General features: G+C 41.6%; 1 protein-coding gene across 2 annotated transcripts in view; it reads right to left on the bottom strand.

Annotated features, from left to right (window-relative positions):
* Positions 1-13,562, bottom strand: part of CNTNAP2 (contactin associated protein 2) — a 2,269,257-nt gene that overhangs the window by 277,908 nt on the left and 1,977,787 nt on the right. For both annotated transcript variants that reach the window (XM_054495308.2, XM_063667934.1), the window contains one exon: positions 555-773. In XM_054495308.2, the coding sequence (XP_054351283.2) occupies positions 555-773 (219 nt within the window). The remainder of the gene's footprint in view (positions 1-554; positions 774-13,562) is intronic.

Below are 13,562 nucleotides of genomic sequence, written 5' to 3'. Positions count from 1 at the left end.
AAAAGTCTAAATCTTTCTCTGCCTAGAACCTTGAGAACAGGCAAGAAAGGAATGGCTTTATATTTATCATTTCGAAAAAATCTGAACTTAGATAGCCCATTCCCTCCCTCCCTCCCTCCCTCCCTTCCTCCCTTCCTCCCTTCCTCCCTTCCTTCCTTCTTTCCTCCCTTCCTTCCTGCCTTCCTTCCTTCCTTTCTTTCCTTCCACACATTTACAAGTGCCCCAAATGATCAAATAACTTTATACACTTCTAAAACCATAAACCTAAAATTGCAGATATTAGAGAGACCTGAGAGATGTCTCAGCCTGCACTCTGATTTTATAGCTGAGGACAGTGAGCTCCCAAGAGTGGAAGTGGAGCGAGATCTAGGTCTCCTGAACCTTCTTCCTTATTCCATTCTGTCTTGAAGGAGACCTCAAGAGGCCAACACCCTTACTTTTGGAAGGATCTCTACATCAAACCTTGCATAGGCTGATTTTTTTTTTTTTTTTTGCATTGTGTAGGCTCTTAAAAATCAACAGAAGGAAGCCATGGTTACCTTTCCGTTACTTACCAACAAATAACTGGCTGTAGAGCTCCAAGCGGGTGTGGCCTTCTGTTGGGGCCTTGCGGATCTGCTGGGGTAGCCGGTCCACCTGTAGGCTGGCCTGCTTGACATTCCTCTCTGCAGTGACCCGGTGCCACTGGTCATCGTTGAGAGGGGTTGGTGACCTCACTACAATCTCTACTGGCCCATTTCCCACATCAAATGAAAAGGACACTTCTGTGGCAGCTGGAGGAGCAGAAAGCATGAAAGATATGAGTATTTTTCTCCCAGATACCAAATAGCAGTAAATTATAGACGACAAACAAAGCAGGGGAAGGAAAAATCATCTAAGTCTGTCACGTCCTATAAAGGTCGATGGCAAGATCAATGGAAGAAGGATAAAATGTCAATCATTAACCATTAATAACCAAGGGTGTTTTGGGGGTCTATGTGCCAGGTATATATTTATTTCCTTATTTAATTTTAGAAGGCTTCCAAGATGTGACCATCATTGACCCTCTCCAGATAAGAAGACTGAAGTCTGGAGAAGTTAGTGCATGTTGAGTGTCTTGGATTCAGTAAGTTAGTGGAGTCACGAACTGAACCAAGGTTTGTCAGACTTCAGAGCTTGATATCTTCTAATTCCACATACAATTTACCATTTCAGTAAGTAGCTCCTTGGGAAGTGATTCATAGCCACCTGGAGATCTCTTGAAACACCTGTGTCCAGAGATTTTGACTCAGTTGGTCAAGAGATGGCACTGGTATTTTAAAAAACTCCCCAGGAAATGTTAACACATAGCTAGAGTTGAGAGCTACTGCTTTGGGGAAATTTATGAAACTTGATTTCATTGATCTTTATACTGTATTGAAAGTTGGGGACCCTTGAATTGTTGGTGTAATGAGGGTAACCTATTGTTGGTGTAATGAGGGTGACCTATTGTTGGTGTAATGAGGGTGACCTACATTTTACGACCACCTGTGCCTATCCGAAAGGTAGCACAATATTTCTGGAGAATAATCCCTGTTGTACATCATCTGTTGCAAACCTTGGTTATTCCCCATCTGGGATGTAGGCTCCTTCTCATAACCTACTCTCTAGCACTGACCATAAATTATTCTTTTTTTAAAGATCACCTCCAAATCAACCTTCCTCTGCAATTAGTCACCTCTCAACAATTGGCAAATGGATTAAGTGGTTGCTTTATTAACTTTAGCTATAAGTAGCTTTCTTATTTCACATTTTATATTTTATGTTAAGTTCCTCAGTGACCACCTAGTGCTTTATAAACAAACTTTTTAAATGTGCATTTTTTCTTGTGATTGACAGGAGAGGCAGCTTCAGGCTGAAGCAGCACACACGTCTTCAGCTCCCTTAGGCTGGGTGAATTCTTTTCAACATTAAAGATGTGGCACACCAGTGAATTTCCTAACTTTGCTTATAAAGATATTCAGCCCCTCTACCCATCAATAAGCCTTCCACCTAATCTCTAAGCAGCTTAATTAAATATCTGTCATTTTTTTTCCTGGGCTAATGGAAAATTCAGCTTCTTTTGGCTGGTACCATTTTGAGACGGTGTCACAAGCAATCAAACTTCTAATTTAAAAACCATGGTGGGCCAGATTCTCTCAGGACCTAGACTGTTCCCTGCCTCTGTGTTGGGCCCCTTGGAAAGCCGCATTAACTTTATTGAGCTACAGGGATATTAGACACAGAGCTCAATTTAATCAACCTAATTGTACCAAGGAATTTTGATCCTTCATGTCGTTAGCAAGAGAACTTTCATTTCAACACCTGTGGTGATTCGACACACACTTCAGAAAAATATCTCATCTAAATTAGAAGCCCCTGCCTCCAGGGGTCATTGGGACTGGATTTAACTTGCAGGCCAGTGACCTCCATCAAGGTTTCCATGGAAGTATGATCAGAATGCAGGGAGATGATAATATGACCCACAGGCTGCGTGATCTTTCTCTGTAGTTCTGATACAGATGAGGAAAAAGTAGCCTTGGTTTCAGATTAAATCTGTTCTGTTCTCATAATGCTGTATTTTAGCAGGAGCATTTTTAAAATGTAAGTTGTCAGAACAGCAAGAGAACGAGGGTTCCTGGGCTAAGTAGGAAAGATTGTTTCATTTTAAAGGCATCAACTGCCATCAAGGAAATAGAATTTAGGGATAAATTGAGTTTAACCCTAAGGTTTGACTCGTAGGGATAAATGCTGCTCTAATTTCCTCTGCTATTCTCCTACTGCTATGATGAATTCATGTCCAGGTCTTCAAACTGTCACTATTTGGAGAAACTCTGAGTGCCAGAAGTTGCTAGAAAATATCTATACCTTTTGCTTGTCCCAATAGATCCCCTATTTCTTCACCAACACCTTAACATCAATACTTTATTCTGGAGAAGGGAAGAAAGCTGCCAGGACAATGCTGTAGCTCAGAGCCTCTCACCCTAGTGGGATACAGTAAGAGGGACTCAAGGCCAAAGGCCCCCATGAGCAACCTTCTTCCCAAAGAGCCTCCATTCAGGCTCTGCTGGAGAAATATTTATGAAGTCAGCATATTCCACACCCCTTCTGTTGCTTCCTCAGGAAGGGTTTTTAAGACCCACTGTGAGAGCCAAGGAAAGGGTTCCTTTTTCTCAGCCACTCAATGTCAGCTTCCCTGACATTGCTGCGGGAAGTCTTTGAGAAACCCCATCCCCCAGTCAGACAGCCAGTGTGTTTTAAAAGCTTCTAGGTTCAGTTTGTGGCTGATTGCTCTTGGTCTTCTGGGTGAGAGCAACTGACATTTTAAAAGAGATAATTATAGAGACAATCAGCGAGCAAATAAAAGGGAGACAGCATAAAAGACACTTGAGCCAATGACACTGTCCTAACTTAAGGTGTATCTCCAGTTGGAGACTGAAGTGTTGCCCTATTTCTGCTTGTGGAAAAGGAATTTCTTATATACCAAACAAATTCTCATTTCCAGAAATAAGTATTTGGGAATTGGATGCATATAGCCTGGATCATTGGAAAGAACACGGTGCCAAACATGAATGGTTGCCTTTCCATGAGTATCAAGAACTGGGAAGGGTCTGAGACTTTACCCCACTTGCAGGCTAAAAAGTTAGCCATGGTTTGATGATGCTGGCAGAACCATAGTTTAACATGGCCATAGTTTGATGATGCTGGCAGAAGACATGAAACTCCTGGGTCAGAGACAAAGGACTTCTTTACTCACAACACAGCAAGCAGCCTGAGCTTCCTGTTCACATTGCTTTCCCTTGCGGGGGAATGCAGGGCATCCCAGGTGGATGCTGCACATGGAATAAGTTTGCTTCACAGCTGAGGGACCCTGGACTTAGGAAACCCCAATCTTTTACAGTAGCTACTAGCAAACTTGCTCAATTTCTGCCATGGAGAGTGACATTATATTTATCACTCTGGCCATGAAATAAATCTACCCTCTGTCCCAGAGGAAGACACTATCTGTATCTTCCAAGGCTGCTAGCTATACACACATCCTTAAAAAAGGTATAAACAAAGCTGTCAATGCTTCTTGCTCAGAAGGCAGGCAAAAGTGGAAGAGACCCATGGAGATTTTTCTCCCAATAATTAGTCACTCTCCCTTTTAACTTTGTGAGCTAATCTGATTTTGCCCTGGAATCTCTGTGTTTCTAGAGTCTTGTGCTTTGCATAAGGACAGCCCTACTCAAGGCCCACAGGATGGATCTGGATTTAATGAAGGCAAAGGTGGCAATTCCAGGCTCCTTGCCAGCTACCCACTTCGGATGAGACACATAATTCCCTTCTAGCCAATGAAACATGAGTGGAGTCTTTTGGTGAGATATAAGGAAAAGACAGTCCCTTTTCTGCCCCTTAATATTGGGTGGGAAGCTGTGGTTCTTAATGTTGCTGGAGCTGCCTCACAAATGTCAGAGATACAGAGGACAGAGAGGACAGAGGATGAGCCTGGATCATGGCTGACATTGTTCAACTTTTAAAAATTATTTATTTGTATTTTTTGAGACAGGGTCTTGTTCTGTCACCCACGCTGGAGTGTGGCAGTGTGATCATAGCTGACTGCAGCCTTGACCTCCTGGGCTCAGATGATTCTCCCACCTCAGCCTCCTGAGTAGCTGAGACTACAGGAGCACACCACCATACCTAGCTAATTTTTGTATTTTTTGTAGAGATGGGGTTTTGCCATGTTGCCCAGGCTCATCTTGAAATCGTGGGCTCAAGTTCTCCGCCCACCTCAGACTCCCAATGTGCTGGGGTTACAGGTATGAGCCATCACACCTGGTCTATTCAACTTTTAAATTAATCCCAGAGCCATCTACCTTAGGATTTCTTATGTGAGATATGCTATGTTATTGCTCAAGCCATTTTTATTGTAGCTGAAAGCATCTTAACTGATATAGAGCCTTAGCTGTGTGGTCTTTTCACTTTTCACTCTTCAGGCCTCAGTTTGAGGTCCAAAGTGAGGATTGTATCCATAGTTTCCCAAAAGTTCCTGTGTCCAAAATGTGTTTGAAACTACGGAGAACCTCTAAGGTTCTTTCAAATTGCAACATTCTGTAATTTTTCAAGAGATTCTAAGAGAAATAAAATGAAATACGGCTGGTTTTAATGGTAATTTTAGATACTGAATCATTACAGGGAGAAAAGAGAAATACATAAGGTGGCATATTGCCATCAGAAAAGAATATAGGTGGAAGAAATTACTATCTAATAAAGCAGGCTCATGACTTCATCTGAAAGGCTTAAAGTAATGATTGGGACAAAACCATGGAGTGCTCTTGGCATGTTCACGCTTCCCCTTCCAAGTGTAATTCCAGCAGGTGGCACTATTTGCTCTCATTCTAACTCAACAAGTCACTTCAGGCTAAATATACTGAGCGATAAATTTAACAACTGACCAATAGCAGGTGTTTTTGGCTCTAAGTTTTCTCAGCAGGTGAGGTAGCATTTAGACATTAGACCACAGTTTCATTTGAAGTAGCAGAAAAAATTTGGCCATTCAATACAGAACAGGATAAGAGAAAAGAGAAGGAAAGTTACATAGCATGAGCATGATGGGCAGACCAGCTAACACTGTTTAGTTTTGATAATGATACGTTTATTCCATTCTAAAATAAGGTTCGACGGGTGGCAGCTTCCTGGGGGATCTTCTGTACAATAAATCTCATTTGACTCATACAACAAAACTGGTAATTGGTAGAACAGACATTTCAGCCTCACTCTACGGTGAACAGTGTTATCAATATCTTTTTTTGTTTCCTGTATTTTTTTTTCTGAATGAAGTACTAACCGTACAACAGAAGATAAAAGGATTTATTTAACATGAAAGGGTCATGAGAAGAGGCAGGAAGGCTGAAAATAAGGTCACCATGGGAATCAGAGAGATGAGAAGGAGAAAGAAGAGTTCATCTATGTTCCTAATTCAAGGCCAACTGCTGCACCTATACAGGGGATGCCTCCTTCCTACCAGCTCAAGGACACCACTCTGACAATTCTCCCCTCCCTCTACAACTGGGTTGTTACACACACACACACACACACACACACACACACACACAGAGACATATCTCTACTCTTAACAACCACTGGCACTATAAAACCTTTCTTTTGACCTTATCTATCCCAAAAGTTACCATTTCTATGCACCCTTTTGTTTCCAAATTCCTTGAAAGAGATGTCTGTACTCCCCATATCTATTTCCACTCCTCTTAGTCTTCCTCTAATTCCACCACATAGGACTTTCTCCTTCACAACATTTGAAACTGCTCCTGCCCCAGGGCCTTAGAACTTGCTGTTCCCTTTACCCAAATAACTCTGTGGCTGAGCGTTTACTTCTCTGCTCACAAGTCATCATATTAGAAACTCTATCCCTAAACATCCTATGTTAAATAACAAACCCCACTTTCAACTGTCCTTTCCCCTTTATCCTGATTTTTAAAAAGTCTGCACAGCATGTATCACTATCTGGAATAATATATATGTGGTCCTGGCCTCAGGAAGGCAGAGGCATTTTCTGTTTTGTTCATTGTTCTCTCCTCAGCACTGAGAACATTGCCTGCCACACAGTAGATACCAATTTGTGAATGAATGAAAGGATGAATAGAAACTACTCCTGCCTAGGAGGGCGACAGTGATCACATAGATACTCTGAAAAGAGAAATCCCCTCATTTTCCCAAGGCCAGCTGAACTAGATGGAGTTCCATCTTGTATTCCACAAGCATCTTTCCCAAGAGCACAAAGTAACTCAATGAATATTTTCTCAGTCTAAGAGCATGCTACATTAGTTATGTCTGTTTAAAACAAATGTAGCTAAATGTTATTTTCAAACATATGATGTTTGAGGAATAATGGCTTGCCCAAGATAAACTCAGCAGTGGAATAAGAAGCAGAATTTTCTCCCTTTGCTTTATTGCATGCTAGTTTCACTCTACTTGTAGGAACAAGGACCTTGGATCTTAATTACATTTCTCAAGTTTTGGCCTACATAAAAAACTGCTAAAGGAAAATGCTTAAAATGCATATTCCAATGCTTCCGTTACAGAGAATCCGATTCAGGTTTGGGGTGGGGCTTTGGAGTCTGCATTTTGTTAATGCCAGGTGATTCTGATGCAAGTGGTCCTGGAATCTTACTTTAAGAAACATTAGGATTTTCAGGTTTCCTTCTAGTAGTAAGTCCTAGGAATCTTTGCTTTCTTGTCCTCAACAGAGAGATTTTCAAAACTGTGTAATAGAGAATTTAGCCTTGCCCTCAAGAGGTCTGGCCCTTGCCCTTGGCTTTGGGAAGGTAATATCTAAGTCCTTGGGATGTCCTGCCTGGTAAGCATGTCTTCATCTGCCTGGGAGCCTTGGGTTATTCCAGATAGTCTAACACTGTGTTTTAGTGGTAGGGCCACAGCAGATGGCACTTAAGATGGGGCCTGGGCTGGGCGTGGTGGCTCATGCCTGTAATCCCAGCACTTTGGGATGCTGAGGCGGGTGGATCACCTGAGGTCAGGAGTTCGAGACCAGCCTGACCAACATGGAGAAATGCCATCCCTACTAAAAATACAAAATTAGCTGGGCGTGGTGGCAGGTACCTGTAATCTCAGCTACTTGGGAGGCTGAGGCAAGAGAATCACATGAACCTGGGAGGTGGAGGTTGTGGTGAGCCGAGATCGTGCCATTGCGCACTCCAGCCTGGGCAACAAGAGCAAAACTCTGTCTCAAAAAAAAAAGAAAAAGAAAAAAGATGGGGCCTGACCATGCCAGATTGACCAACAATGTGATGAAGGGTGTGGGGCTTTGGCTTATATTCTCCAGCCTTCTGAGGGGCTGGAAACTGAGGTCAGCCATGTGGGCAATCAGTCATTCCTATATAACGGAGTCTCAGTAAAGACTCTGAACATGGAGGCTCAGGGAAGCTTCCCTCATTGGCAATACCCCATGCAAATTGTTACACACCCGTTCCAGGAAAGAAATGTGCTCCTGAATCTATAGAGAGAGGTTGACTGTAAACTCAGCATCTGGTACTCTTCCTGGACTCTGCCGTCTGTGCTTCTACCCCTGTCTGATTTTCATCTGCATTCTTTACCCATAATGCAGCATGAGTATAGCAGCCTTCAGTGAATTCTGTGAGTCCTTCTACAGAGCTATCAAACTTGGGGGTGTTTTGGGGAACTTCTGAACTTGCAGTTGGTGTCAGAAGCATATGCAGTCTTATGGGGAATGTGGTCTGTCTAAATTTGCAGCTGGTTCTAACTCCACAAAAACAGAAACAATCACATCAGCTTAGCAGTATGTGACTGAGGCTGAGCTTGATGGCTCATGCCTGTAATCCCAGCACTTTGGGAGGCCGAGGTGGGTAGATCACAAGGTCAGGAGTTTGAGACCAGCCTGGCCAACATAGTGAAACCCCATTTCTACTAGAAATACAAAAAATTAGCTGGGCATGATGGAGGGTGCCTGTAATCCCAGCTACTCAGGAGGCTGAGGCAGGAGAATCGCTTGACCCGGGAGGGGGAGGTTGCAGTGAGCCGAGATCGTGCCATTGCACTCCAGACCGGGCAACAGTGTGAGACTCTGTCTCAAAAAAAAAAAAAGAAGTATGTGATTGAATCCAATAATGTTAAGATCTAAAAGCTTCAGTGAATAGACTTCGACCTCTGAGCCCACCCTTACTGCTTAGTCAGGAAACTGAGGCTGAGAGACATTAAAATCCAGTAATGACTGGATATACAGCTTTAGTTTTCCTAACTACTGTATTGCCTGTCATATTATGAAGGAAATAAAAAAATGACCTATTTTTCTTTTAGTATAGTGTTAGTTTCTGAATGTAGAGATTTTTAGAGTCATATATGCATATTCACACCAGAAAACTTGGTGTTAAACACATCTGAAAATGAACATTGGCAAGAAAAATTTATTTGAAGTCTTTTGGAAATTCTTCAAGGAAATGCCTGGAGCTTAGGAATCAATGTTACGAACTCATTTTAAAATCTCTGGTATCTCGATAACCTCTTGAGTATAAGAAGTATTTCTCTTTATGTATTTTGGCCTTTAAGCTTTTTATTATGGTTAAAAAATAACTTCACAAACAAAGACATCCACAGAGAAAAAGGGAGCAAAAGGGAGATAACATTGGCCATACAAAAACAGAAAGCTGTCTTTAAAATGCAAAGCTCTTCTAATTTTAGTTTTTTCTATGCATTTAACCACCTTTTGAGAATAACTCCTTGAATATTAATAGGCCTATATGATTTAAAAAGAAAGAAGGCAAAAATAGTTCCAAAATGATATGTGGCTGGCAACAATCCCCTGTACCCCATGTAGAACTTGCAGTTGGGTTTTAAACACCCTCTTGTTTGGAAAGAGCACAGCTGTGCACTGGGCAGACAGTACCCAGTTTGGAAGAATTGATGAAGGTCCCAGATGGTTACTCTGGGGATAGAGTATTGTAATAAAGGGAAACCCAGAAGCTGCTTTAGAGAAACTCTGCAACTCATACCTAAGGATCCCCTAGAGATGGAGAGGAGAGCATATTGAGGAGGGGATGGACTTCAAAGAAGTGTTTCTTCTGACCATATTCAGGTTGTGCGGCAAAATGAGAAAACTCGTTTAAGGAAATGTGCTTTGGTAGAAGACTAGGGGTGATTTATTAAGTTGGTTTTAGGTGATGTCAGAGAGAGCCAGTTCATCAAAATACATGGCTTTGGAGAGTTCAAGGAGAAAGGAGAATTTGACATCCAAAGGACGTAATACAACTGCAGGCCGAAACAACATGAATTGGGGGAAAAGCTGACACGTTTCAACACGGACCAAGCTGAAGTTTACAAGGAGACAACATACAAGTCAATTAATTGTGCCTTCTAAATAACTGTGCTATGGATGGCTATCTTGATAGGGACACTGATAATGAGGAAAAGCCAAAGATGAACTCTGAGGACGAAAGGCTATGGCTTTGGAAGGAGCATGCTTGCTAGTGAGAGCTTTAGATAAGTCTATCAGAAGGAAAGCAGCCAAGGGGACGTCTGTTTTCTGGTTTCTGTGGACTGACTTTTGACTCTGCCTGTAGGTTGTATCACAGGTACTATTTTTCTCTCTTTGTTCTGCCATAAATTGTTTCCTTTCTATCAAATCCTTTCAATGTCACCTTGATATGACTTCAGAGAAGATCTCTGTAATGAAAATTAAAAAGTGCCAAATGAGGACATATATACTACATGCTATAGGCTCAGAGTATAAAAAGAGATTGGTTCTGTTTTCCATTACAACACCAGATTCTCTTCAACTACAGTGCATTTGCAGGATTGGACAAATAGTGGAGAAAAAAGTAAAATTATGCTGCAGATCAACCGAGACTTTAAATGGGAATGGAGAGACATTAGAGAGGAAAGGAGAACCAACCTTCCTTCCTTCTTTCCTTCCTTCCTTCCTTCCTTCCTTCCTTCCTTCCTTCCTTCCTTCCTTCCTTCCTTCCTTCCTTCCTTCCTTCCTTCCTCCTTCCTTCCTTCCTTCCTTCCTTTCTTTCTTTCTTTCTTTTCTGAGACAGACTTTTGCTCTGTTGCCCAGGCTGGAGTGCAATGGTGTGATCTCAGCTCACTGCAACCTCCACCTCCCAGGTTTAAACTATTCTCCTGCCTCAACCTCCTGAGTAGCTGGGACCACAGGCATGCGCCACCACATCTGGCTAATTCTTTTGTATTTTTAGTAGAGATGGGGTTTCACCATGTTGGCCAGGCTGGTCTCAAACTCTGAACTCAGGTGATCTGCCCGCCTCAGCCTCCCAAAGTGCTGGGATTACAGGCGTAAGCCACTGTGCCCAACCGAATCACTTTCTATATAGCAAGCTTTCTTAAAGTGTGAAAGACTTCTATAAAAGTACGTTTTGCCTTAGAATCATCACAAGAGATGCATAACCAATTTAAATTATTTTATTAGTTTTTCTGAAGCTATGCTTAATTTGTTCTTTATCGTCTACTTAGTAATGAATATTAGAAATGAGGAACCTAAGGGTTGAATATTAAAAGTAAGAATCTCAGAATCTCAGGTTTGAAAGTATCCTAGGATAAGTGCTCCTTTAAAGTTGTGGAAGAGTTAGTAGACCCTTGAGTTCATATGCTTCCATGTATAAAAAATGACAGAAATCACTTCACAGCATCCCTTATGGTTGTGTCAGCCAACTTCTACTTAAGCAAAGCGTTCCTCTGGAAATGGATATTGTTAAACAATAATAACAATTTTTCACAGAGTACCCTTCCTTTGTGTAGGATAACAGCTGAAAATATAACTTTCTTGTATAGATTGCATAAAAAATTTTTGCCTCCCTGAAGACTGCGCATATAAAATATGTGAGAACCCTTTTAGGACTAGTTTGTACAATGTTCAAACAAGTACATTTACTTTTGTCATGATTTAGTGAACTAATGGAACATGATTTTCCTATAGAGTAGCTCCATCGAGAGAACAGTTGCAGGTGGGGTTAAGCTCATCTTCAGCCTCCACCCCGGGATGGTTTGACATACTCTCAACAAAGTGAATGAATGGAAACAGCTTTGGGAATAGGGTCATCAGTTAGCAGTACTGTCCAGCTGTACTAGTCCATTTTGCATTGCTATAAAGAAATACTTAAGGCTGGGTAATTTATAAAGAAAGGAGGTTTATTTGACTCATGGTTCTGCAGGCTATATGAGAAGCATAGTGCTGGCATCGACTTCTAGAAATGGCCTCAGAAGCTTATGCTCATGACAGAAGGTGAAGGAGCAGCAGCACATCACACGGCAAGAGAGGAAGCGAGAGAGAGGAGGAGGAGGTGCCAAGCTCTTTAAAACAACCAGATCTCACATGAACTCATTACCATGGGAAGGGCACCAAGTCATTCATGAGGGATCCGCCCCCATGACCCAAATACTGTCCACTAGGTCCCACCTCCAACATCGGGAGTCATATTTCAACATGAAATTTGGAGGGACAAATATCCAAACTATATGACCTGCTGAGCACATCCTTGCTTGGACTTCCCAATGTGGTTTCCTTCCTTCCTTCCTCCCTCCCTCCCTTCCCTCTCTTCCTCCCTCCGTTCCCCCACTTCCCTTCTCCTCCCTCCCTCCCTCCCTTCCTTCCTTCCTTCCTTCCGTCCTTCCTTCCTTCCCTCCTCCCTCTTCCCAATGTGGTTTGTTTCCTTCCTTCCTCTTTCCAATGTGGTTTCCTTGTTTTCTCCCTCCCTCCCTCCCTACTTCCTTCCCCATCCCTCCCTTCCCCACGCCCTTCTCTTCTTCTCACTCTGCCGCCCAGGCTGGAGTGCAGTAGCACTATCTCGGCTCACTGCAATCTCTGCCCCCCTGGTTTAAACTATTCTCCTGCCTCAGCCTCCTGAGTAGCTGGGATTACAGGCACTTGCCACCATGCCCAGCTATTTTTTGAATTTTTAGTAGAGACAGGGTTTCGCCATGTTGACCAGGCTTTTCTGGAGCTCCTGACCTCAGGTGATCCACCTGCCTTGGCATCTCAAAGTGCTGGGATTACAGGCATGAGCCACTGCACCCAGCCTGTCTTCCACTTTCATCATTTGAGCTGCCCTGCAGCTTGAGGCTGTGATATGTGAGTATGTGATAAAAAGCAATCGCATACCACATACTTAAAATAGATAGTATGCTATCATATGTTATGATTGGGAATGAGTAACAAGAAGCCAGTGGATCAGAATGTGTGGAAATTTATCTTTTAAAAGTTAAGCCCAACAGCAAGGGACTGTGGGTTAAATGGAATGCTTGCCAGTTGAGGCGCTGTATTTCACAATCTTTCAAAATCTGTGCTCCCATTTGTTGACATAGTAATCTAATTATGCCCCACGTAGGAGGCTAATGGTAATATAACAAACCTCAGAAGAGCCCAGATAAACATCTGACCCGCCAATAGGAAATTTCTATGCTTTATATTCTGTAGGTTATATTACCAAAACAATAGCTATTTTGGGTTTTCTTTCTAAATATAAAATTATAATTTTTAAAACTACACATGCCCTCTTGGAGATTCTGATATGGTCCTTGCTCTCAGCTGAAAAAAAGAATATTGTTATGGAGTCTTAAGAAAAATGACATGAAAATGTGTTCTTAAAATATTATTACATAAAAAAGTAGGTTACAAAGCAGTATGTACCATATGATCTCATTTTTGTAAAAAAAGTATATGTAAATGCATATAAAAATGTTTAGAAATATAGACACCAAAATGATAATTTAAATATATTGGAATATGGGATTATAGCTGAATTTTTGTTTTGTCCTTTTTGCTGCTCTGAATTTTTATATCATTCAACAATAAACAACACTTGTTTAATTTTAAAGTTACAATCTGATAATTTCCACTTTCTCTGGCAAAGATTGGTGACTTTATAAGCAACTCTATTCTGTAACTTTAACAACTATTTAATCAGAAAATTCAGTTTATCAAAATAAGATATTATTTTATTTAATACGATTTTATTTAAATACAGAAAATTAGAGGGCATTTAAAACTAGATTGAAATATTCCTCACTTCTTCCCTGTT

This window comes from Pongo pygmaeus, chromosome 6 (assembly GCF_028885625.2).
Source record: "Pongo pygmaeus isolate AG05252 chromosome 6, NHGRI_mPonPyg2-v2.0_pri, whole genome shotgun sequence".
Classification (NCBI taxonomy): domain Eukaryota; kingdom Metazoa; phylum Chordata; class Mammalia; order Primates; family Hominidae; genus Pongo; species Pongo pygmaeus.
The sequence above is the reverse complement of the archived record's forward strand: the minus strand, read 5'-3'. Positions and strand labels throughout refer to the sequence as shown.